Here is a 25,066-nt window from a genome sequence, read left to right on the forward strand (position 1 = left end):
TCTCCCCATTGCCTTCTTGCCTGCATTGGTTTCTGTTGAGAAATCCAAGCTTAATCTGATTTCCTTGCCTTTGTATGTTATATTTTTCTTTTCCCTAGCTGCTTTCAAGATCCTGTCCTTATCTTTGATTTTGGAGAGCTTGATTATGATATGCTTTGATGATTGTCTTTTAGGGTCTATCCATTCTGGGGTTCGTTGAGCTTCTTGAATGCTTATCTTTTCACTTTTCAGGATGTTAGGAAATTTTCTTCCAGAAGCTCTTCATCTATCTCCTCTGTGGACTTGTATGATTCTTCCAGCTCTGGAATGCTGATAAGTTATTCCTCTTCATGTTGTCCAACATGAATCTTAGGCCTTCTTCAGATTTTTTTTTTATCCTTTTTTGTGTTCGCTCATCTATCTTAGTAGTATCGAGAGATTTGTCTTCTAGCTCACTAATTCTGGCTTCTATCTCTTCAGTTCTATCCTTTGCCCTTTCAGTGTATTGTCCATTTCTGATACTCTATTATTAATTGTTTGGACCTCTTTCTGTAGGTTTTAAATTGTTTACAATGCTGTATTTATCTTATTTGATTGTTTCTGTAGTGTTTTCCTGAATTCCTTCTAAGCCAGTTTCAAAGCCTGCCCATTTTCCAGTATGGAGTGTAGGTCTACTTCCTGCTCATTTGCCTCAGTCACTGTATATTGTTTCTGGACATGTGCAGATATGGTCATCTGCTTCTGTTTTTTGGGAATATTCAGGGGTTATCTGTGGCCTTAATACTTAGATGGATATGTATTTTGGTATTTTTTATGCTTTCTGATTGCCTCCAGGTAGATGTGATCAGGAGATGGGCTTCCCTTTTCACTCTTCTTCTTGAGAAATTTCTAGATGCCACTGTTGGTCGTTGTGACATGATTTAGGATTTAATTTTCGACCTGTTTCCTTTTTTGTCTGCTTGTCCCACGCCACAATCCCCATTCAGGTCTTTTTCTAGTTATAAACAGTTCAGGGCCAGCTGTGGCCGTTTGGTTTTAAGTGGAAACTGTCTCTTTAAATTTCGAGGAGATCTGTGCACATGCGGGTAGAACCCTCCGAGGGTGGGGTGTCCACTAGTTCAGGCACCCCTAAAGTCATCATAATAGAAGTGCACAGACAGTAAGGGACCAATGTAAGAATGTCCACACCTTTATCTCTGCAGTTCTGTCAGGTGTCTATGGCTGCTCTGATCCTTCCCCCGCTTGGTCTCACCCAAGATGGCGGCTCCTGGAGCAGCTAAGCGTCTTGAATTAGAAAACAATGAATTTCTTGCTTCTGCTACAAATCCACTTAGCTGTAAGCCTTCCAACCTTCTAAATATTCCTTTATATGTGGTTCAGAGTTCTGGGACCATCCCCTGAGCCTGCTTTGTCCCGTATTCTGTGTTATTGCTGATATCCTTCATCTTGTTTGTTCTTCTCTTTTGGTTTCCTGTAGTAATGTTTTGTAGTTTTCTTTTTATCGGTCCTATATTTCTCAGGTTACGTTTATTCCTAATATTTCATCCTTTGGGCAGCTATTGTAAATAGTATTACTTTCCGAACTTCCTTTTCAGCACTCTCAGTATTAGTATAGTGGAATTCAACTGATCTTTCTATATTGATCTTGCACCCTGCCACTTTGCTGAATATTCCAATGAATTCCAGTAGGTTGTGTTTGGGGTTTTCTATGTATGGAATCATATCATCCGCACACAGTGAGAGTTTTACTTCCTCTTTGCCAATTTTGATGCCTTTAATTTCCCTATCTTGCCTTATAGCTCTGGCTAAAACTTCTAAAACAATATTAAATAGGAGTGGTGATAAAGGGCACCCTTGTCTGGTACCTGTTCGCAAAGGGAAGGCTTTCAGTTTCTCTCCATTGAGAGTAAAAATGTTAGCTGTTGGTTTTGTGTATTATGCTCTTAATTATGTTGAGGAATTTCCCTTCAATTCCTACTTTGTTGGGTGTTTTTATCAGGAATGGATGTTGGATTTTGTCAAATGTCTTTTCTGCATCAATTGATGTGATCTCTTTTCCTTTTTCTTATTTATATGGTGGATTACATTGATTGTTTTTCTGATGTTGAACCATCCTTGCATCCCTGGTATGAATCCCACTTGGTCATAATGTATTATTTTATCGATGTGTTATAATGTATTATTTTATCGATGTGTTGTTGAATTCTGTTGGCTACAATTCTGTTGAGGTTTTTTTTGCATCTATGTTCATGAGGGATATTGGTCTATAATTTTCTTTCTTAGTGATGTCCTTCCCTGTTTTGGGTATGAGGGTTATGCTTGCTTCATATAGACTGTATTAGGAAGTTGTCCATCCTCTGGATTAATTTGAGTAGAATTGGTGATAGCTCTTCCCTGAATGTCTGGTAAAGCTCACCAGTCAGTGAAGCCATCTGGAACTGGACTTTTTTTGATGGCCGGGTCAGTTTCTTCCTTTGTCATAGGTCTGTCCAAGTTTTCTACCTCATTCTGTTTAAGTTTGGGTAGGTCATGCTTTTCTAAAAATGTATCCATCTCCTCTAGATTTTCAAATTTGTTGGAGTACAACTCTTCATAATATTTTGTTACTGTGTGTTTTATTTCTATTGGTTCTATTGTGTCATCACTTATGTGTTTTCTTCTCCCTGTTTTATTTTGTTAGGCTTGCCTATTTTAATAATTATTTCAAGGAACCAGCCTCTTGTTCTGTTAATTCTTTCTATAGTTTTTCTGTTTTCTATCTCCTTTCTTTCTTTCTTTGATGGTCTGTTTCTAGTTGTTGGAGATGGTCTATTAATGTGTTGATTTTGGTTCATTCTTCTTTTTGGATATGTGCATTTATTGCAATACATTGTACACTCAGCACTGCTTTTGCTGTGTCCCAAAGATTTTGGTATGTTCATTCTCATTCATTTCTAGGAACTTTGTAAATTCACTTGTTATTTCTTCAACTGCCCAGTAGCTTTGTAGCTGGGTGTTACTCAGTTTCCATGTATTCAACTTTATTTCCTTGGTCCTATTGTTGATTTCTAATTTTATAGCATTGTGGTCTGAGAAAATGCTTTGTAGTATATTGATGCTTATAAATTTATGGAAGCATGTTTTGTGGCCTAACAGTTGGTCTATTCTGGAGAATGTTCCATGTGCACTGGAAAAGAATGTGTATTGCACTTTTGTTGGGTTGAACACTCTGTACACATCTATGAGGTCAAGTAGTCTAATTGTGTTGTTTAGTTCCTCCGTGTCTTTTTGGGGTTTCTTTCTGGTTGATCGATCCTTTTTTGAAAGTGGTGTATTAAAATCTCCCACTATTATTATACATTTATCTATTCTTTTCTTCAAATCTATTAGAGTTTTGTCTATATTTTTTCTAGCTCTTTCACTGGGAGCATAGATAATTATTTTATGTCATCTTGTTCAGTAGACCCTTTAATCATTAAATAATGTCCATCTTTACCTATTATGCTGACTTTTGCCTTTAAGTTTATTTTATCAGAGATTAGGTTTATTTTATCAGAGATTAGTATTGCCACTCCTGCTCTTTCTTAGACTGCAATTAGCTTGGTACTTTTTTCCCACCCTTTAACTTTTAGTCTGTTTTTGTCTTTGTGTGTAAGGTTTATCTTGTAGACAGCATATTGAAGGATTTGTTTTCTTATCCAGTCTCCTATCTCTTTACTGGTGCATTTAATCATTTATATTCATTGTAATTATCGACAGCCATGGATTAATTGCTGTCATTATGTTTGTTTTTGTGGTGCATGTCTTCTTGTGTTGAGTTTTTGTCAGTTTCTACATAGTTTTAATGTTCCCATGTTCTTCTTGGATTTTCATTTTTTTTTGGTATGTTGTGAAGTATTGATTTTCTTTTGATGTTACCTGTATTAAAACAGTCCATTTTGTCCTATAATCTACCTAACTTCACCACCTGGATCTCTGGTCATATGTTTTTACCTTCTTTCACAATGTAATTTTTTTGATCATGGACTGACCTCCTAGATCCTCTGAATTCATTCTTACAGCTTTGTTCTGTTCTCGACTCTTATCTGTCAGTTGAGTTCCAGTTGGTGCTGTCACATATGTCAATCTCTGGTTGTTGTCTGTTCTTGTTGGTTCTCAGTCCAAAGAACTCCCTTTAGGATATATTGAAGCACAGGGTTTGTTTAGCTTTTGTTTATCTGGACATGTTTTTATTACACTGTTGTATTTGATTTGATAGCTTTGCTTGTAGCTTTGCTTGTAGACAATTCTTGCTTGGCAGTTTTTTTTATTTCAGGGTTTTATATATGTCTACCCAATGCCTTCTTGTCTGCATGGTTTCTGCTGAGAGATCAGAGCTTACTCTAATTTGCTTGGCTTTGTATGTAACACTTCTCTTTTCTCTAGCTGCTTTCAGGATTCTCTCCTTACCTTTGATTTTGGAGAGCTTGATTATGATATGTCTTGGTGATTTTCTTTGGGGGTCTATGCTTCGGGGGGTTCATTGAACTTCTTGAATGCTAATTTTTTCATTTTTCAGGATGTTAAGGAAATTTTCTTCCAGAAGCTCTTCAGCTATCATCTCTATGGACTTGTGATTGTTTCAAATGTTTTATCTATCTTATTTGATTGTTCCTGTAGCACTTTTCTGACTTCCTTATTTTTCTCAAACCCTCTGTGGAGTGTTCGGATGCATTTCAGTATCTTTCTCCTGAATTTTTTCTAAGGCATTTCCAAAGCCTGCCCTTCTTCCAGTATGATGTCTAGGTCTACCTCCAGATCATTTGTCTCAGTCACTCTATCTTGTTTCTGGACATGTGCTGATATGGTCAGTTGTTTCTTGGGCATCTTCAATAGTTAGGTATGATTTCAATAATTAGATGAATGTATGTTGATGTTTTATTATGCTTTCTGATTGCCTCCAAGTAGATGTGATCAGGAGATGGGCTTCGCTTTTCAATTTTTTTATTACTCATCTCAGAGTAACTGTAGCAGGGTGTTGGCTGCCTATCAGGTACATAACAGCTGATATTGGTTCTTGCCTGGATGGTGGGATTTTATAGGGTGTAACTGTAGTTTCACTATATATGATTGCAACTGCTGTCTCTTCATGGGTAACATAGTGAGAGACAGAGCCCCATGAAGGTAAAAAGGGGACCAAAAACCAAAACAGCAACATTAAAGAAAACAAAAAACCAGATTGGATACTACTATAGTAGCAAAATATGAGTATGACTGTAACGTTCCTCTCTTGAGTTCTTGCCTTCAAGGCTGCCTGAGAAATTTCAAGATGACATAACTCAGGATTTAATTCTTGGCCTGTTTCCTTTTTATTCTGTCTCTCTCCCAGTCCAGGCCTTTTTCCTAGTGATAAAGATATCAGGGCCAGCTATAGCTATTTTGGGCTGCCATTTAGTTTTCAGCAGTGCAGTGCCTTTCCCCTTCTTAGACTCTGCTGAGCAGATCCAAGCGCATGCATAGCAGAACCCTGTGGAGTCCTCTCAGGCACCCACCCCCCCAGTCACCAGAGTGGAGGTGCACAAACTGCAGAAAAAAAAAATATGTACACCTTTATCTCCTAGGATGGGTCAGATGTCTGCGATAGGAGCTCATCTCTGATCCTTTTCCCGCTCTGTCACTCCCAAGATGGCTGCTTCAGGAGATGCTGGGACCAGCAGATAAGAAAACACCAGTTTTCTTGATTTTGGTACAAATTACACCGGCTGTAAACCTTCTCACTTCTAAATATTTCTTTATATGTAGTTCAGAGTTCTGGGACCATCCCCTGAACCTGCTTCATCCAGTATCCGTTATTGCTGGTAGAAGTGCACTGCACTTCTCCCAAATCTTCCATGAAGCCCTGCCTCTGTCCTTCCATCTTCTTTTGATGTTTGCTGTATCCCTTTCAATACAAGTTGAAGCTTGGATTTAGTTCACTCATCTTGTGAAATGCTGAGTGGGTTATTCCCTTTTGGTTTTCTAACTTCAGATCTTTGTACATTTCATTATATTTAACTTTGTCTTCTTGAGCTCACCTTTAAATTTTCTTTTCAGCTCTTTTACCTCCTCATTTCTTACATTTACTTTAGCGTCTCTATGCTGGAAAGCAAGTTTCAGAGGCTCTTCTGATGAAATCCATTTTGGTTGGTCTTTTCCTTTTCTTGTCTTCTTAATGACCTTTTGCTTTCTTCCAGTATGATGTTCTTGATGTCATACCACAACTCTTCTTTAGTGTCTAATGTGCAACAAAGTCTGTTTTTGATTTGATCTCTAAATTCATGTGGGATATAATATATTCAGGATCACATTTTGGCTTTGGTGCACTTGTTTCAATTTTCTTCAGCTTCAGTCTGAAATTGTATATGAAAATTTGATGGTCTGTTCCATAGTCTGCCACTGGCTTTGTTTTGGCTGATGATATGCAACTTTTTCACTCTCTTTTCACAGAATACACAGAAATCAAATTGATTACATCTGGTGAGGTCCACATGTATAGTCATCATTTACATTGTTTAAAAAAGGTATTTGCAATGAACAAATCATTGGTCTTGCAAATTTCTACAATGTGATCTCCAGCATTGTTTCTATCACCACGGCCATATTTTCTAACTACTGATCCTTTCTGTTTTCAACCTTTGCATTCCAATCACCAGTAATTATCAATACATCTTAATTGCATGTTTGATCAACTTCAGACTGAAGAAGTTGGTTGTTTTTTTTAGGTCCCATCAAGTCGGTACCGACTCATATTGACCCTATGCACAATAGAATGAAACACTGCTGGTCCTGGGCTACCCTCACCATTGTTGCTATGCTTAAGCCCATTGATGCTGCAACTTTGCAAATCCTCTGACCCTCCACCTTATCAAACAGGAATTCATGATATCCTTCTCTAGTAACTGGTACCTCCTGACAAATGTATGAAGTAAGAAGTATGTAAGACTAAGTTTGGCCATCCTGGCTTCCAGTGAGCACTCTTGTTGTACTTCATCCAACACAGATCTACTTGTTCTTTTGGCAGTCCATGATACTTTCAATATTCTCTTCCCAACACCATTACTCTCTTCCCAACACCATTACTCAAGTGCATCAATTCTTCTACAATCTTCCTTATTCACTGTCCAACTTTCACATTCACTGTCCAACTTTCACATGCTAATGAAGTTACTGAAAATACCACGGCATGAGTCAGGTGTATCTTTGTCTTAGTCCACACACTTTGAAAAGGTCTTGTGCAGCAAATTTTGCCCAATGCAATATGTCATTTGATTTCTTGACTGCTACTTCCGTAAGTGTTGATGGTTCATCCAAGCAAAACGAAGCCTTTGACAACTTCAGTCTTTTCTCTGATGATAAGAATGTTGTTTACTGGTCCAGTGGTGAGGATTTTTGTTTTCTTTACATTGAGATGCAATCCATACTGAAGGCTGTGCTCTTTGATCTTCATCAGTATTTTTTAAGTCCTCTTCATTTTTAGCAAGCAAGGTTGTACCAGCTGCATATTGCAGGTTCTTCGTGAGTCTTCCTCCAATCCTGATACCATGTTATTCTTCATAAAACTCAGCATGTGAAAGAACACAACCCTGTCACACACCTTTCCTAATTTGAAATCATTCGGTGTTCCCTTGTTCTGTTCAAAAGACTGCCTCATAAGCACAATTAAGTTTTCCAGAATACTCATATTTTGCAACATTCTCCATAGTTTGGCATGATCCACATAATCAAAAGCCTTTGCGCAGTCAATAAAGCACAGGTAAGCATCTTTCTGGTATTTTCTGCTTTCAGCCAAAATACATCTGCTGTTAGCAATGATATCCATCATTCCATGTCCTCTTCTGAAGCCAATTTGAACCTCTGGAAGTTCTCTGTCAGTGTATGGTTGCAGCCATTTTCTGTATTACCTTTATTAAAACTTTACTCACATGGGATGTCAATGATACTGTCCAATGATTTCTGCATTCCATTTCTTTTCCAATCAATTGGCCCAGGTAGTTTGTCTTCCAAATTTCCTTGCATAGATGAGTGAGTATCTCTAGTGCTGCATCACTTTGCTGAAAGATTTCAATTTGTATTCCATCAATTCCTGGTGCCTTGTTCTTTCCAATGCCTTCAGTGCACCTTGGACTTCTTCCTTTCAGGATCATTGGGGCTCTTGATCATATGCTATGATCAAGAAATGGTTGGACATCAACTGTTTTCTTTTAGTACAGTGACTCTGTGTATTCCTTCCATCTTCTTTTGATGCTTTCTGCATCGTTCAATAGTTTGGCCAGAGAATCCTTCAATAACGCAAGTCAAGGTTTGAGAAATGGTGAATTCTTCCCTTTTGGTTTTCCAGGTCTTTGCGCATTTTATTATAATAATATTTGACTTTGTCTTCTTGAGCTGACCTTTAAAATTTTCTGTCCACCTTTTGTACCTCCGCTCTTCTTCCATTTGTGTTAGCATGTCTACACTGGACAGCAAGTATTAGTCTCTTCTGACCTCCATTTTGGTCTTTTCCTTCTGGTCTTTGGTATCTAAATTCAGGTGGAATATATTCAAAGTCACATTTTGGCTCTCATGGACTTTTTTCAACTTTAGTCTGAATTTGTATATGAGCAATTGATGATCTCTTCCTTAATCTTCTCCTTGCCTTGTTTTGGCTGATGATATGCAGCATTTCCACTGTTTCTTAACACAGATGTAGTCAACTGATTTCTTTTATGTTAGTTAAAAAAAAAAAGTATTTGAAAGAACAAATAATTAATTAGTCTTGCAGAATTCTACCATGCGACCTCCAGTATCATTTCTATCACCAACGTCATAACTTTCCAACTACTGATACTTCCTCTGTGTTTCTAACCTCTGCATTCCAATCATCAGTGGTTATCAAAACATCTTGATTGCATGTTTGATCAATTTCAGAATGCAGAAGTTGGTAGAACTGTTCAATTTCATGCTCACTGGCTTTAGTGGTTGGTGTGTAAATTTGAATAATAATGGCATTAACCGATCTTCCCTGTAGGCACATGGATATTATCCTTATCCTATCACAGACAGACAGCATTGTACCCCATGATAGATCTTGATATGTTCTTTCTAACAATGAATGTGATGCCATTCTTCCTCAATTTTTCATTTCCGGCATAGTCCATTTCAGCTCACTAATGCTTCAGGTATTTGATGTGTGTTCCATTTCATTTTTGACAATTTCTACATTCATATATTCCGTTTTCTGATTTTTTAAGGGATGTTTACAGTTTTTGAGTTATGCCCTTTCAGCAAATGAAGGTCCCGAGTGCTTTATTCTATTCACATCATCATGGTTAACTCTACTTTGAGGAAGCAGCTCTTCCCCAGTCGCATTCTGAGTGCTTTCTAACCTGACATGCTCATTTTCTGGCCACTATATATAACAGTGTTTCACTGCTATTCATAAGGCTTTCAGTGATGAAATATTTGGAAATAGTTTGTCTCCATCTGGAAGCTCATCTGAAACTTGTCCACTGTCAATGATCCTGCTGGGATTTAAAATACCCATGGCATAGCATCCAAAATCATAGTAACACACAAGCTACCACAGTATGAGAAGTTGGTAGAATTCTTTGATTTCATCATCAGTGGCATGTATCACCACCCAGCATCTTTCCTTTGTATGATGAAATAATACTGAATACTGTAGCATGGAGGCACACAGTCAAAAGTTGAAGAGAAAGCAAGCTTGCTCTTCAAGACCAAATGATGGTGGAAGATCCTGGAAAATATATTTTTGCTTTCTTTCTGAAAATGTTCCTTAATATCTTACTACTGCTTATTCGTGACTATTCATGATAGTCTCACTGGTAGAAATTTACAGTCATTTATATTATTGTGTGGGAAAGCCTTGTGTGGGAAAGCCTTGCATTCTAAATAAACTGTTTTCTAGCAATGGCTAAAGGCAAGCAAATTCTATGTATTTATTTTCAGCCTTATCATTACCCTTCCATGAAGGTATGATCTACCTGCAAGTGCCACTTGATTAGCTTGGTCACTATATGCATTATACAAGTATTTACCTTTTCTGTTAAACTATTTTCTCATATGAAGTGACCAATTTTATTTGCATTTGGTAAGCAGGAATGAATTTCACGGTGTAAAACAAGACAGATTACCAAGATTTAAGATAAAAGCAGAACAAACAGCTTAGAATTTGAGATCACATATTGTGTTAAAGGTCCTGGTGGCACAGTGGGTTAAGCATTGGGCTAACCACATGGTGAGTGGCTCAGGCCTACCAGTTGCTCCATGGGAGACAGATGAGGCTGTCTCCTTCTATAAACATTCACAGTCACAGAAACCCTACTGAGCTGTTTTACTTTGTCTAGTATGAATCAAAATCGTCTAGATGGCAGTGGGTTTGGATTAGATATACATAGGAACAGTCTTCTAATTTGTGATACATTTTTACGAGTTTACTCACAGAGTTCTTCTCTGTCAAATGTTTGTCCACTTCCACCAAACAGTCCCTTGAGAAATCCTCTGTTTTGAGCTTCTGGTGTCTCTATTGGAGTAAACAATTCTCCTAGCATGTCCTGTACCAAATTAAAAGTAAAATGTAATTAAAAAAAAATAGATTAAAAAGGATCACTGGTATGTCACAGCACATTATTAAAGGACAGTCTGGTACCCACATATAGTGTCTGGTGGTTTCAGCTCTGCTCCCAGTTCTGTCTCTGGCAGTTTGCTGCTTCTATTTCACTTCTCAAGTGACATCTGAGAATTTTCATATTTCTGCCCTTTTCTCCCCTCAACAATTGAGAAACATGGGGAGCTAGTATGTCTGCCCTGACATTAATTTCCACCTAGACTCAGTGATGACCAGTCTGGTTTTCTTGTCCTTTTGTTCATGTCTGGTTTCCTACTCTGAAACAAGCAGGTACAGCCTGTGACACAGGAAGTCCTTGATGGTAACATAGAAGGTTAGATCTATTTTTTTTTTTATCAAGCACACAGTTATCAAAATGGCTTCAGATAAATGCCTTAATATAGGCAGCTTCTGCCTGGAGGGGTGCTCCTTTTCTCAGTATTGGGGTACCTTAGAGTGAAGGGCAAATCATGTTAGAAAAACAGATGCCCAGGCTGTTTCTCACACATAGCAAATCAAATCTACACAGGTATACCTTGGTTACTTTATTTTTAAATTGCATTCCAGTCCTTCTTAAAAGTATGGGAGAGAAAACTTGTATCAAGAATCAGGAGCTCTCCCTCAGAGCAAACCCCCTTTCAGGACTACGATTCAATGGTAATACACACTCTTATTGGTGACCACGCTGGTCACCGATAAGGGGAAGTGAGGGAAAAACAGAATGAAGCGGCGAGCTAAGCCCTCCAACGTTCAATAGACTCCTATGAACCCGGGTGGAGACCCGCGGCCTCTTGGGTCCAGAGTCAGTGACATAGCCACAGAGGACTAGAGTGGAGAGTGAAGCATCCAGCTGGTAAGAAGAGAGTGTGTACGCATAAGAACACCCACACGTGCAGATAATACCCACTTGACCTGGCTTCAATGACTGGATGATGAGAGCTCAACTAGAAGAAAGAGGAGGAAAAAAAGAGTAATCTGATACAATTTGATGAACTTGACCTATACCTATGGATGCAGTAGCTCAAAAGAGGGAACAAATCTTTACAGCAAGGATCATTGCCACCCTCTCCACACATGAAGAGGACAGGGATGGGCAACTTGGACATTGGCTACACAAAATGGGGGCCTACAAAGGCAAGAAGTGACAGGCTTGCAAGCTTTAAAGAGGGAACCTAGATCTAGAGGGCATGGAGGAAGGTAGAATCTCCACTGAGTAGTATCAAATCTGTGTAGGTGGGGCTGATGAAATGCGGCTAGGTCTCTTGTGGTACAATAGTGAAAAATTGTTATCAGGACTGATTGTGAAGGTTGGAAATATAAAGGTAGACGTTTTGTGTGATGACTAGGGGGCAGGCTTGCAGGGTATACCCTTTGGTTGGCTGATGATGCATGGAGGGGATTGTAACCATGGCAATGAAACAATATACGACAGGATGAATGTAAAACTAATGTTCTCCCATGTAAACTATCACATAATTCACAATAAAACAAACAAAAATTATCAGGAGATCTGTGTCCTATATTGGCTTGGTCATGAACTTACTGTATGACCGTAACTTCAACTTCTCTCATCTCTGCTCACCAAAACCTGTGCTCTTCCTCCTGAATTCCTTACCTTTGCAAATGACCCCACCAATAGTTCATTTCTCCAAGCTAGAAATTGAGGAATTATTCTTTACTTTCCTTTGCTTGTATATCTAATAATCCTAAAATACAAATTATTGCACTTCTTTTATAGCTATTGAATTTGCTAACTTCAATCTGCTAATTTTTCTCCATTCTCACTGCTGGCTCCCCTATTGCAATGGCCAACGAGAGAATTCTGACTCCTAGAGACCACGTAAAGACAGAGTAGAACAGCCCCGTAGGGTTTTTGAGGTTATAAACTTGTGGCACTATAGTATAGAGCACTGGACTACAGGGTCATTTGAACCGCAATGTTAGCGATTCAAACTCACCAGTTGCTCCTTGGAAACTATACAAGGTCACTGAGACAGAACTGAACAACAACAATCTTTATGGAAGCAGACTGTCACATCTTTCTCCTGTGACCACTGAGCCACAAGCATTTGTCCCTACTTCAAGCCACTGTTACTTTTCACCTACATTATTTTTTTTTAAGTCTTTTAATTGTTCTACCTTCAGTCTTGCTTCCTCATAACCAGTTGCCAATTGCAGCCAGGTGATTTGCTTCAGTAAAAAAATCTAAAACTTTTCAAGGACTTTCTATTATAATCCCTTGGAGTAAATGTCAGATTCCACCAAGATCTCATGTGACTCACTCTCCAGCACCATCCCTCCACTCTTTTCACATGACCAACTCTTAATTTTTTCTGGACAATTTCCTGAAGCCTTGGGTTTCTACATGCCTCTGCTTCAGTCTACAATATCTTTATTTTGTCCATCCCCAGCAATCCAAACCTTTGAATAACTCTTACTTACCCTTTAGAAGTCACCTTTGTCCACAGTTTTTCTCTAACTATACTCTCTCCTCTGCTTTACCATCTGGGCGCCCCTTATTTGTTTCCACAGCACCGACACCGTCAGAGATCCCGTTTTCCAAAAAGTATTGCTGTTGTCTGTTTGCTTACTCATCTCTCCCTCCACACTAACAGGGAGGGATTTGTATTTTATATATTATTACATTCTTAGAGCCTAGCCAAGTACCAAGCAATAAATAAATAACTCAGTAAATAACTAATAAATATTGTTTATAAAAAGTCACAGTATGATTCAAGTGCTGTGCTCAGTGCTTCCTATGCATTCTGACTGACTTCTCTCAACAGTGCTCTAAGGAAGAGTGCACAAGCAGCTTAAGCAACACCCCCAGAGTCCAAACCTCCCAGGGCTTTGGGAGATGGGGTAGTGCCAACTACAACTGAAAGAGTTCACAGTTTACACTTATAATTTAATTTTCTTATTTGGAAAATAAGGGTGTTGAACCAGATAAATCTTTAAGAGGTTCTTTTAGCACATTATGACCACTCATACTATCCCAAGATTACACAGGCTTTGATACCTATCTTGAGTCTACCCCACTGCTAATATCAAAGACAGATGCCAAGCTGTGACCCACAGGACATGTATTCCTTTTGTAGATCCTTAGCTGAAATTAAGGTTTCTTAAAACAAAACAAAACATGAACTCTTCAAATATATGAAAATTTTAAATAAGAGTCTGTAACTTTTGTAAGATTCTCCATGGGCCAAAAACAAAAATAAAAGATGCACTATAAAATATGGATGAACTTTACATTCTCTCCCTTTTCTACCCAGTACCACACTAAAAATGCGAAAGGTCACAATGAAGACTATGTATTCAAAACATGTTCCAGGAAAGTCATGTTTCCAATAATATTTTAGCTTTCCAACATCCCTCTCAGGCTCTCTTTTTACCATCAGACACAATATTCTTTCATTCTGACCTACCTGTAGATTATCACACATTTCTTGGCTATATGTTAACCGCTGAATTTCAGTAGGAGAGACAAGGTACAGTGCCTGTCCTTCATTGGTAAAACAGAATGTCCGTGCTATCCTCATGTCTGTCAGTGGTAAGTAATTAACATCCAACATTGGCCGAAGACTAGGTAGGCTAAATGGGAAAAGAAAATCCACATTTTATTCTTAAGGTTGTTAGAAACTTTTAATTCCTCTGTAAAGAATTTACACATACTTACATAGAAACAGGTTTGTTTTGTTTTTATCATTCTCTTGGGACTATTTCATTCTATCCCCATGAAGCTCAGTGGTAACAAGTTATTTTCACATAAAATCATAAACATTAACACAGTACTTCTTTCTTAATCCATGGAGATATTTAGCAAATTCCCTTGAAGGATTAAATGCAGTGGCCAGCCAGTAATCTCAGTGATGCGGTTTGCAGCATTTCACAGACTTCTACTGTACTGTTCTGGCAGAAGCACCACAAGTAGAACGAGGCTGATAGCCTATTTGCTCAATGGGGGAAGTTTCAAATAATTTGTGGAAAAGTTCCATATTTCCATGAATGTTTTCAAGACCCTTTGCCTTGTCTTTTTCTAAGGCAAGGTTCCTGAGTCTGAGGAGGTTATACAATGACAGTATATGGAGTAAGCCCAGTCCCACTGTACACAGGAAATGGAAATGACCTATAACTTAGGGCACCTGCACTGAAGGCATGATTTATATAGGAGATGCTGTAAGAGAATGGGAAAAAGGTACAAATCATATATCAGAATGTGTATATGCAAATGAATTAACACACTTCTGAACTGTCACCCAGTGGTTATAACTTATCCTAATGTTCTAGTGAATACTTTCACTTAAATATTCCCTAGAATCTCACTTTGGATACTGTCGTTTGGGCCAGTTCAATCAATCACTGAAGCAGTCCTGTCGTACTGTTTCTTAGTTATATCTTTAATGCCAAAATAAATAAACCTAAAATTAAACCTCAAGTTTTGAAACCATCCTATTGATTCTAAGTGTGCACATTACTTTTAAATTATCCCAGATCATAAAATAAGCACTTGTTTTATCGTCAGGGAAAAAATACTTATTTATCTTCTCAAAGTAGCTTGTAAATCTCGTTTGAGAGCCCTGGAGCCTTATTTTATAAAGCAGGGTCGGAAATCTGTGCCATTGGAACAGGATTTTCATGAGGCTCCAGTAGCACTGTGCTGTCTAATATGGTAGTCACTAGTCACATGGAGCCACAGTGTGATTCCATAGGATAAGTACTGTGAACCACAAGGTTAGCAGTTCAAACCCACCAGCCATTCCGGGGATAGAAAGGAAGCTTTCTGCTCCTGTCAAGAAATGTAGCTAGTTCAAATTGAGATGTGCTGTAAATATGAATTAAAAACTGGATTTCAAAGAGTATGGGGGGAAAAGAAAAAAGTAAAATATCTCAGATATACTGAATTAAGCATACTGCAGTCCTGAAATAAATTTCACCTGATTCTTTTTACTTTTTGCAAATTTGGCTACTTCCTAGAAAATTTTAAATATATGATCCACACTGTACATTTTCATTAGGTATCTTGTCAGGTAAGCTATGGATTCAAAACAAACCCAGTTAAGGGAAGGACATCACTAAGAAAGAAAATTATAGACCAATATCCCTCATGAACATAGACACAAAAATTCTCAACAAAATCCTAGCCAACAGAATCCAACAGCACATCAAAAAAAATAATACATCATGACCAAGTGGGTTTCATAAAAGGGATGCAAGGATGGTTCAACATCAGGAAAACAATCAGCGCAATCCATCATATAAATAAGAAAAAGGAAAAGAACCATATGATCATATCGATTGATGCAGAAAAGGCATTTGACAAAATCAAACATCCATTCTTGATAAAAACACTCAACAAAGTAGGAATTGAAGGGAAATTCCTTGACATAATCAAGAGCATATATACAAAACCAAGAGCCTACATCACGCTCAATGGAGAGAAACTGAAAGCCTTCTCTCTGCGAAAAGGAACCAGACAAGGATGCCCTTTATCACCGTTCCTATTCAATATTATGCTGGAAGTCTCAGCAAGAGCTATACGGCATGATAAAGAAATTAAAGGCATCCACATTGGCAAAGAGGAAGTAAAACTCTCCTTATTTGCAGATGATATGATCCTATACATAGAAACCCCCAAAGACTCAGTAAAAAAAAAAACTATTAGACCTCATCAAAAGATTCAGCAAAGTGGCAGGGTATAAAATCAACATACAAAAATCAATTGGATTTCTCTATAGCAACAGCAATAGCGATGAAAAGGACATTAGGAAAGCAATACCATTTACAATAGCCACACAAAGGATGCAATACTTAGGAACAAACATAACCAGAGAAACAAAGGACTTATACAAAGAAAATTACAAAACACTACTAACAAGAAGCCAAAAGAGACCTACAGAAGTGGAAGAACATACCATGTTCCTAGATAGGAAGACTCAACATCGTGAAAATGTCAATATTACCCAGAGCAATTTACACATACAATGCAATCCCAATCCAGATTCCAACAACATTCTTCAAAGAGATGGAAAGGACAATTGTTAATTTTGTATGGAAAGGAAAGAGACCCAGGATAAGCAAAGCACTACTTAAAAGGAAGAACAAGGTTGGAGGTCTCTCACTCCCCAATTTCAAACTTTACTACATGGCTACCATGGTCAAAACAGCCTGGTACTGGTACAATAAAAGATACATTGATCAATGGAACAGAATTGCGAATCCAGATGTTAACCCAACCACATACAGCCAAATGATTTTCGACAAAGCACCTAGGCACATTGCATGGGTAAGAGACGGTCTCTTTAATAAATGGTCCTGGCAGAACTGGAAAGCGATATGTAAAAGACTGAAACAAGACCTTTGCCTCACACCTATACAAAAATGAACTCAACATGAATTAAAGATCTAAATGTGAATCCCAAAATTATGAAGATCATCAATGAAAAAATAAGGACAAACGTGAGGGCGCTAATACAGGGCATATACAAGACTGCCACACATTTTGAAAAGCACACAAACAAAAATAGACAAAATAGATGAGTGGGACATACTAAAAATTAAAAACTTGTGTGCATCAAAAGACTTCACCAAAAGAGTAAAAAGGGACCCCACAGACTGGGAAAACAAACCCAGTAAGCACACTTCTGTGACCCATCCATTCAGTCAAATTAATAGATCAGGGGATTGGAATGTTCTGACTTTTTGATGGGCTTTTTATTATTTTGCATAATAATGATCAATGCATTCATCATTATTTTCAAAATAGACAAAATACTCAATTTTCAGCTCTATAAACCTTCACCCAACTCACAATAAAAGATTAAAAAATAAGATGGAAGTGATTAAGAGGTTGTCAAATACAAGTATAACAGATCCAATAATTTGAGTGCAGGAATAAACACTAGATCTGGCAACGAATATGGTATTGGGGATCTTAGAGAAAGCAAATTTTAGAAGCATGGTGGAGGTTAAGTGCTAAATGTTCAAGGAGACAAAAATAAAGGCAATGGTATTGAACAGCAAACTATACTCTGTAGTCCAAATCTAGGACCTTCTTTTTCTCCCAGTTGCCTCTGAGTTTGTACCACACCGCCTGCAAGCTAAGAATAACTTAAAAATAAGAGTTTGTAGATCCCTAGTACAGATTGAAGTCCTGCTGTGGTGCTGTGGGTTAATGCACTGCACTGCAAGGTTGGTTTGAACCATAAGGTCAGTGGTTCAAGCTCACCAGTCACTCCTCAGAAACCCTATACAGACAGAGTCACTTGGAGTCAGAACCAACTCAGCGGCACTTAACAAGTATAGATTTTTCATTCCTGACATTTGTGGTGCAGGAGATAAAAGACAGGAAAATAATTCAAGACTGGAACTAGGTTTTGAAAGTGTATTTTGCTTTGGTTTTTGCACTTTTTTCTTAATTTTTAGTAGGGGAGACATGAATGGATCTGTAAGCCACGAGGAAGTAGTTAATGACAGAAATTTCTGAAAGAAAACAATCATTTTATGATCTGCTCACTCTCTTATTCCTTCTCAGTCCATATTTCCATTTCTCAAACCATTTGTTAGGATTGCTGATGAAGGGGTCATTCTAATCTTGTTTGGAAATGGATGACAGTAATGACAAATGATGACATTAGCACTTACTTCAAAAGTTTGGGAGAAACCCGTGTGTACTGTGTGTGTCTCATATATACTCTAACCTCCTCGAAACTAGCATTGAACCATGCAGAATTTGTCTTACATTGAATTATTCTGTTGTCCCAGTTGGAAGTTTAGTTTGATAGTGATTAATTATACTTTATTTTGTAAAATTAACTTCTTTTCTTCTCAAATGGTATTATGCATAGCTACAAATTAATTTCTATATAAATGAATATGTACTAACATCTGCATTTATAAGGGCGGGAGATTTCTTTAGAAATAAAAATAGAGAATTTAAAATGCAACAGGAGTCATTGAAAAACTGATAGCTGTCTTCCTTTGCCCTTTGTAGAAACTACTTCACATGAAATTGACTACTTCAATAAAATGTCAGAATGGAAACGCTATGTGTTCGTGAGGATCATCAAAAAAAACTGAAAAGAATGATTTCGGTGTAATTTTGTAATATGTAAATTATGACTAGAAAATGATGAAATATACTGTGTGCCTTGAGGTACTGAATCCAACACATTGGCATGCTTCTGACCTTGATCATCTTCCCATGTGTAGTCAGTCCCAGGATCTTTCTAGACCCTATCAGAATTTAACTGTTCTGAGAACTTCCAGACCTCAATTTCTGGTAGAAGGCACCTAGCTAAGGATTTGGACTCATCATGATGCTATATAGGGTTTTGAGACTGTAAATCTTTGTAGGAACAGACAGCCTCATTTTTCTTCTGTGGAGCAACTGGTGAGTTTGAATTACTGACATTATTGTTAGTCTGATACCTAACCCACAGCACCCACCAAGGCTCTTTAATACATAGCTTCTTGTTGTTTTTGTTGTTAGGTGCTATAAACTCAGTTCCAACTCATAGCGACCCTATGCACTACAGAACTTACCTCAGAACAGGTTAATTACCTGCTTTTAAAAAATTCCATTCCCCATTAATCAATTTATTAATGCCCAATTCATTGGCCTTCCATGCAAGGTCCTCAACAATGTGCCCCAATCTGTTTCTCTAGTTTATTTTCCTCCCCACAGCTACCCTTTTATATATTCAACTATCCATGACTTTCAATTCCACTCCATATTTCCTCTGTTGGAATCCACATTTTCTTTGTGCTGTAATTATCTGTGTGCCTGTCTTCTCACCCACATACACAATAAGCTTCTTGACCATGTCTTACTAATGTTTATACCCTTTACAGGCCTAGTAAAGTATCTAACTGTCTCAATCATTTTTGGAACTACATGAGGTATTAAGAGTGTCAGTGATTTCTACATAATAGTGTATGTTTAGTGTTGGCTGAATTCATAAAAGCATTATTATTTGGATGTCTCACTAAATTTATTTCATTTCACCAATGGCAGAATGAAATCTCTCAACAAAATATCTTATTATTAAAGTATCTGACTTGATTTTAGCGTCCTGTTTAGTGCTGGCCTCACTTTTTCACAGGTAAATTAATTTATTAACATATGTAAAATTGAGATATAAATAAGATTTCATTTTCCTATGTCTTAGAGAAACTGTAAGTATCCAATGAAATTCTTTATACAAAACTTGTGTGAGTTATTAAACATAGCAATATATCAAAACAAAACCAAACTCCTTGCCACTGAATTGATTCTGATTTCATAGAAGAAATAGGGCTGAGTAAAACTGTTCCATAGGGTTTCTGAGGCTGTAACTTTTTATGGAAGCAGATTGCCTCATTCTCCTCCCATGGAGTGGCTGGTGGGCTTGAATTACCAATCTTTTGGTTAGCAGCCCAATGCTTAACCCATGGCACCACCATGACTCCTTGAAACACAATTAAAAGTTAGCTTATGTTACTTGTAGCTTATTTACCTTTTTATCTTCAGTTCCTAGCCTAAGTAAATAACATATGCTCAATAAATGTTTGGTGAATGAATGTATAGATGACTGGAAAAGTGTTTTTCCTTAGATTCCTTGATGCCAATTAAAACATATATTTCATTCACAATGCCAAGCACATCTCACCAGCCCCTGACCCACCCAACCCAACTCTCCTTAAGGCAACAATAAAACATTCACAAGCATAATGAAACCACAATCTTAGGTTATTGCTTGACAACACTGCACATTACACATACGCTTTTCAGAATTCTACCTAGCACTGTTGTGATCACCAGATATTTAAGAAAAAAGGCAAGTACCTCATTATCATGATATGCCCGTTGGCACAAAAGCATGCCAAGCAGGCACTGTTACACATGACCACCACGTCTGCTTGCAGTATAAAAGATGTCTCGGTGATGTTATGAACATAAAGGCAAATCTGAGAAGGCAGAGAGAAGACTTTGGCTTGTTTTTCCGAGCAGATGATTGCATACTGATGGTCTCCTATTTCTTGGGATGGAGAGGGGGAGTTCATGACCAGTTTTCTTTTCCAAGATTTTTCATTTTCATCTATATTGTTTGGGTCCTTCCAAACTTCATATGGCGGCTGCATTAATCCACCAGTTCGGTCCATGCAGGAGAATGTTAGCACAGCTCCTTTCAATGAGAGCAATGTACCTATAAAAACAATTTCACATCACTGGCACATGAAATTCTTTCTAAGACATGTCATTCACCTGTTGACAATAGATGTTTAACATGACTATTTTTATCTAGTGTCATAATATTACAATAATATAGCAATAGATTTGTTAGTTTGTAAATTGAAAAACGTGGAATCATAGCATTTTAGGTCTTGAGGAAGCCTAAAACATCAACTTGTAAATCATTTCACATTAATGAGAAAATGAAAATACAGTAGGATGATGGGACTTGGGCCAGATTACACGGAACCAGGCCTAGAATTTAGGTTTCCTGACTCCTAACTCACTGTTCTTTAACAATATGAAGTAACCTTCCTTAAAATCATGCTTTAAAAAACAAATATAAAAAATGTTATCTTTAATTTAGTGAAATGACTTCAAATGAAAAAAATAATCATACCATCTGATTCTATTTTCGTCATAGGGATCATTTGCTAGAAAATGTTCTTTTTTAAAAAAAGAATTGAGCATTCAGGATAAATTTCATGAAGCTTTGATGTCTAGAATTTACACTAGCATTAAAAATGTATTGTAAAATTAATCTAATAAAGTTTGCCATTTTATCCATGGTCAAGTATTCACAAGTGTTCACATCGTGATATTATGTTCATCATGTTATACTACCATCAGCACTATCTGCAAAACATGTTGGCAATCCAATTTTAATTTTATTAAAAAATAAAGAAACTCAAGAGAACCTTTCTATGGTCAGCTCTTAAACAGGCATATGTGTATTTATACAGAAGAGAGAGTTTACCCACTCAGATTCTACAAGGTTGAATATCCATGTCAGACCATTACTGGTGCTTTGAACCATTCCTGGAGGTAACCTGAACTAAACTGACCTTTAAACATTTCCAGACTCTTCCCTAACCCCATCCAGTGCCTTAAAATGTCATTGTTTAAAAAAGGTATTTGCAAGATGGAGACAGCCTAAGTGTCCCATCAATGGAAGAACTGTTAAACAAACTGGTACATACACACAATGGAGTACTATATGCTACCTTGAAGAATATCAATGAAGGGGCAAACCACCGCATAACATGGATGAACCTTGAGGCCATTATGCTGAGTGAAATTAGTCACAAAAGGACAAATATTGCATGAGACCATTATTGTAAAAGCTTAAAAGATACCCATACTAAAAGTGGGGGAAATTATTTGTTGGTTACTAGGGGTGAGAGAGAGGGGACAGTAGAGTACAGGTGAGGAGATAGTCACATCATAGCTTGGATGTTGGGGAGGGCAATACACAAGAAGGGGTAGGGGGATGGAAGAACAAGATAGACATGGGCTAGATGAGACTGAGATAAATAGTGATGTATGTTTAACCTTGGAACAACAGGGCTCTGACACAGGAATTGAGACATAGTCTGAATGGGTAAAAGGGGATATAATGTTAAGATGCTTAACTGTCTTATGGATATTGGTTTCCCTTGCCTATTACTGTAAAATAAGACACTTGAGTGAGGTAGAAAAGAATATCAGGAAACATGATTATGGAAAGCTCGTAAACCTGTCTTCAGCCTATAACTGACTGGAATACCTAAAAGGTGTTCTAGAACTTGCCCAGTGAAATAGGCTTCTTGCGGAGTCTTTGTAATGTGTAGGACCTTAGGTGGAATCCTTAGCCCCATCCAGAACCATCTGAGGTGGGGCATTCCCACTTGAAAGGACATGCAGACTAGCCCAGAGCAGCTAGAGAAACAGAAGATATTTCTTGAAAGAAAGACCAGCAGAAAAAAACAAAAATGGCAGTCTGTTTGGCTATTATAAGAACAAGCAAGCTGTTCGCCTGGGAGCCATCAAGGCTTGTACAGGACAAACCCCCTACAAGACTGAAACTCACAGGGAACACACAAGCAGGCATATAAGTTTGCTGGTGACTTCAGTGATCGACATGCAAGTTGTTATTTTTGTTAAGTACCATGGAGTCAGTTCCAGCACAGGGTTTCCGAGGCTGTAAATCTTTACAGGAGCAGAACGCATCTTTCTCCCATGGAACTACTGGTAGTTTCGAACTGCTGACCTTGAGGTTGACAGCCCAAATCGTAACCACTATGCTACCAGAGCTCCTTTACATGCAAGTGGAAGTGGGGAAAGGGCAGTAATGAAGGTATGTGCTGAGTCTGACACATTCCATAGACTCTCATTAACCTTGAGATGAGAAAGAGAAGAGGAATGGATGGTTGGTCCAAAGTTCAGGGAGATTTAGGAACTCGAGCCCATGCACACTGACCTAGCTACTGGGGGCTAGAGCTAAGAGTAAAGTGTCCAGCTGCTATGAAGTGGGGGGAGGCATGCAAGAATGCCCAAACTTGCAGATAGTACCCATTTGACCTAGCTTCGATCACTTGATCAGAACTCAACTAGAGGAAGATAAACAAGTTTGATACAGAAAGCAAGTATAAATTGCTACATTTGATGAACTTGACTTATAATTATGTATGTAGAAGCTCAAAATACCAACTGAAAGGGAAGGACTCTTCACATCAAGGATCAAACCTATCCCCTCTGTACACAGGGTTGATAGGGATGGGAAACTTAGACACTGGCTACCTAAAATGAGGGTTGGAGGGGGAGGGAAAGGACTATAAAGGCACGAAGTGGCTGCCTTACAACTTTTCAAGAAGTTTAGTTCTAGAGTTTGTGGGGGAAGGTAGCATCCCCACTGAATAGTTTCCATCTTGTCTAGATGGGGATGAATCTGGTGAAAGGAGATGGGGATAGGATTCTTTTGATTTAATAGTGAGTAATTGTTATCGTGACTAATTGCAATTGCCACAACTGTAAAGGTAGAAGTTGTGTAACACAAGGGGGGAAGTAGTTAATTTTACATTCCAGGTATAGAGGACCCTAAGACCATCAAGAGATCAGAACATGAGCAGAACCTGGGACCCTAACCAGAGAAACAGCGACATCAGAGATGGAGGCAGAGGCAGATGGCATGAAGAGAGAGAGCAGCTGAGGACTCTAGATTCATGGAAAGATAAAGTCTGTGTGCTTGCAGACCATGCCCTTTGGTTGTTTAAACAATTATATATTCCTATGTGTTTTTGTGTACATAAACAAGGGGAATAGAAGCAAATACTGTTAACCAATGATACATGGAAGGGGTTGTAATCATCATAATCAAACAAAATCTGATAGGTTAAGTGCAAAACCAATGTTCTCCCATGTAAACTATCACTCAATTCACAATAAAAGCTTTAAGGAAAAAAAAAAAAAAAGAGAGAGGTATTTGCAATGAAGATGTCATTGGTCTTTCCAACTTCTATCATGCAATCTCCAGCATCATTTCCATCAATAAGGCCATATTTTCCAATTACCGATCTTATCAGAATTTAAGATTAATAACACTACTCTTATTTCAATTAGATACTTATTTTCAGATAAACCCTGTTAATTAGTTTGATATTATGAGGGTAAGTAAAAAACATTGCTACTTGGGTTCCAGTTCATACATGCATGGATTTATTCCAAACAAAACATGATTAAACATGTCTCTGCCATCAGTGAATGACTGCAGACAAGTTTTCTCAGTAACACACTTGTCTTAGTCTCAGTAGGTTGCCTTCCAAAAAAAAGGCATGCTTTTGTGTCATGGGAGAAATTTTCTGAGATGAAACCTAATACCAAGTTTTTAGCAAAACTCCAGTGAACATCTTTTCAAATCATTGAAGTTCTGCAACAAGTTTATGGGAATACTGTCCAACATTAAAAAAAAATTTTTTTTAGATGGATCAAACATTTCAAAGTGAGTCAAAGAAGGAAGACTGTCAATTTTAATGAATGAAGACACTGACTGATACCCAGGAACTAGTGGACATAGACCTCTGAAGTGATAACTACTGCAGTTGAGAGCTTACATTGTTCAGCATTTTGAATTTTAAGCGAGCTAATTTTGCATCTGTCTTCTAAGCAAGATTGAACCTAATGAAGACAATTTTAGGGAATGAATTGTAACTAGGGATGAGTCCTGGATTTATCAATATGATTCAACCAAACAGTTCCTTCAGAGGAAATCTTCCAGACCAGATAAATTCAAGGCAGAGAAGTCAGCTCAGAAGGCTAAGGTGGTATTTTTTGGCATTCCAAATAGCCAAAAAAAGGAAAAAAAGGTGGTGGTGGTGTAATCTTGATAGCTTTCTTGAAGGACACAGGGCAAACACAGGGGAAACTGAACATTGCACTGGTGAGAAAAAGGCCTGGAAAATTGTGCCAAGGAATTTTTTTCCCATCACCATTCTTTCTTTGAAGGTAACAAAGGC

The 25,066-nt window shown here is 37.9% G+C and overlaps 1 protein-coding gene across 2 annotated transcripts in view; it reads right to left on the reverse strand.

The window, feature by feature from the left end:
• The window catches only part of STXBP5L (syntaxin binding protein 5-like), a 526,662-nt gene that overhangs the window by 9,486 nt on the left and 492,110 nt on the right, over positions 1-25,066 (reverse strand). For both annotated transcript variants that reach the window (XM_006864137.1, XM_006864138.1), the window contains 3 exons: positions 20,409-20,769; positions 14,011-14,176; positions 10,418-10,529 (listed from right to left, as the gene is read on the reverse strand). In XM_006864137.1, the coding sequence (XP_006864199.1) occupies positions 10,418-10,529; positions 14,011-14,176; positions 20,409-20,769 (639 nt within the window). The remainder of the gene's footprint in view (positions 1-10,417; positions 10,530-14,010; positions 14,177-20,408; positions 20,770-25,066) is intronic.

This window comes from Chrysochloris asiatica, unplaced genomic scaffold (genome assembly GCF_000296735.1).
Source record: "Chrysochloris asiatica unplaced genomic scaffold, ChrAsi1.0 scaffold00061, whole genome shotgun sequence".
NCBI lineage: Eukaryota > Metazoa > Chordata > Mammalia > Afrosoricida > Chrysochloridae > Chrysochloris > Chrysochloris asiatica.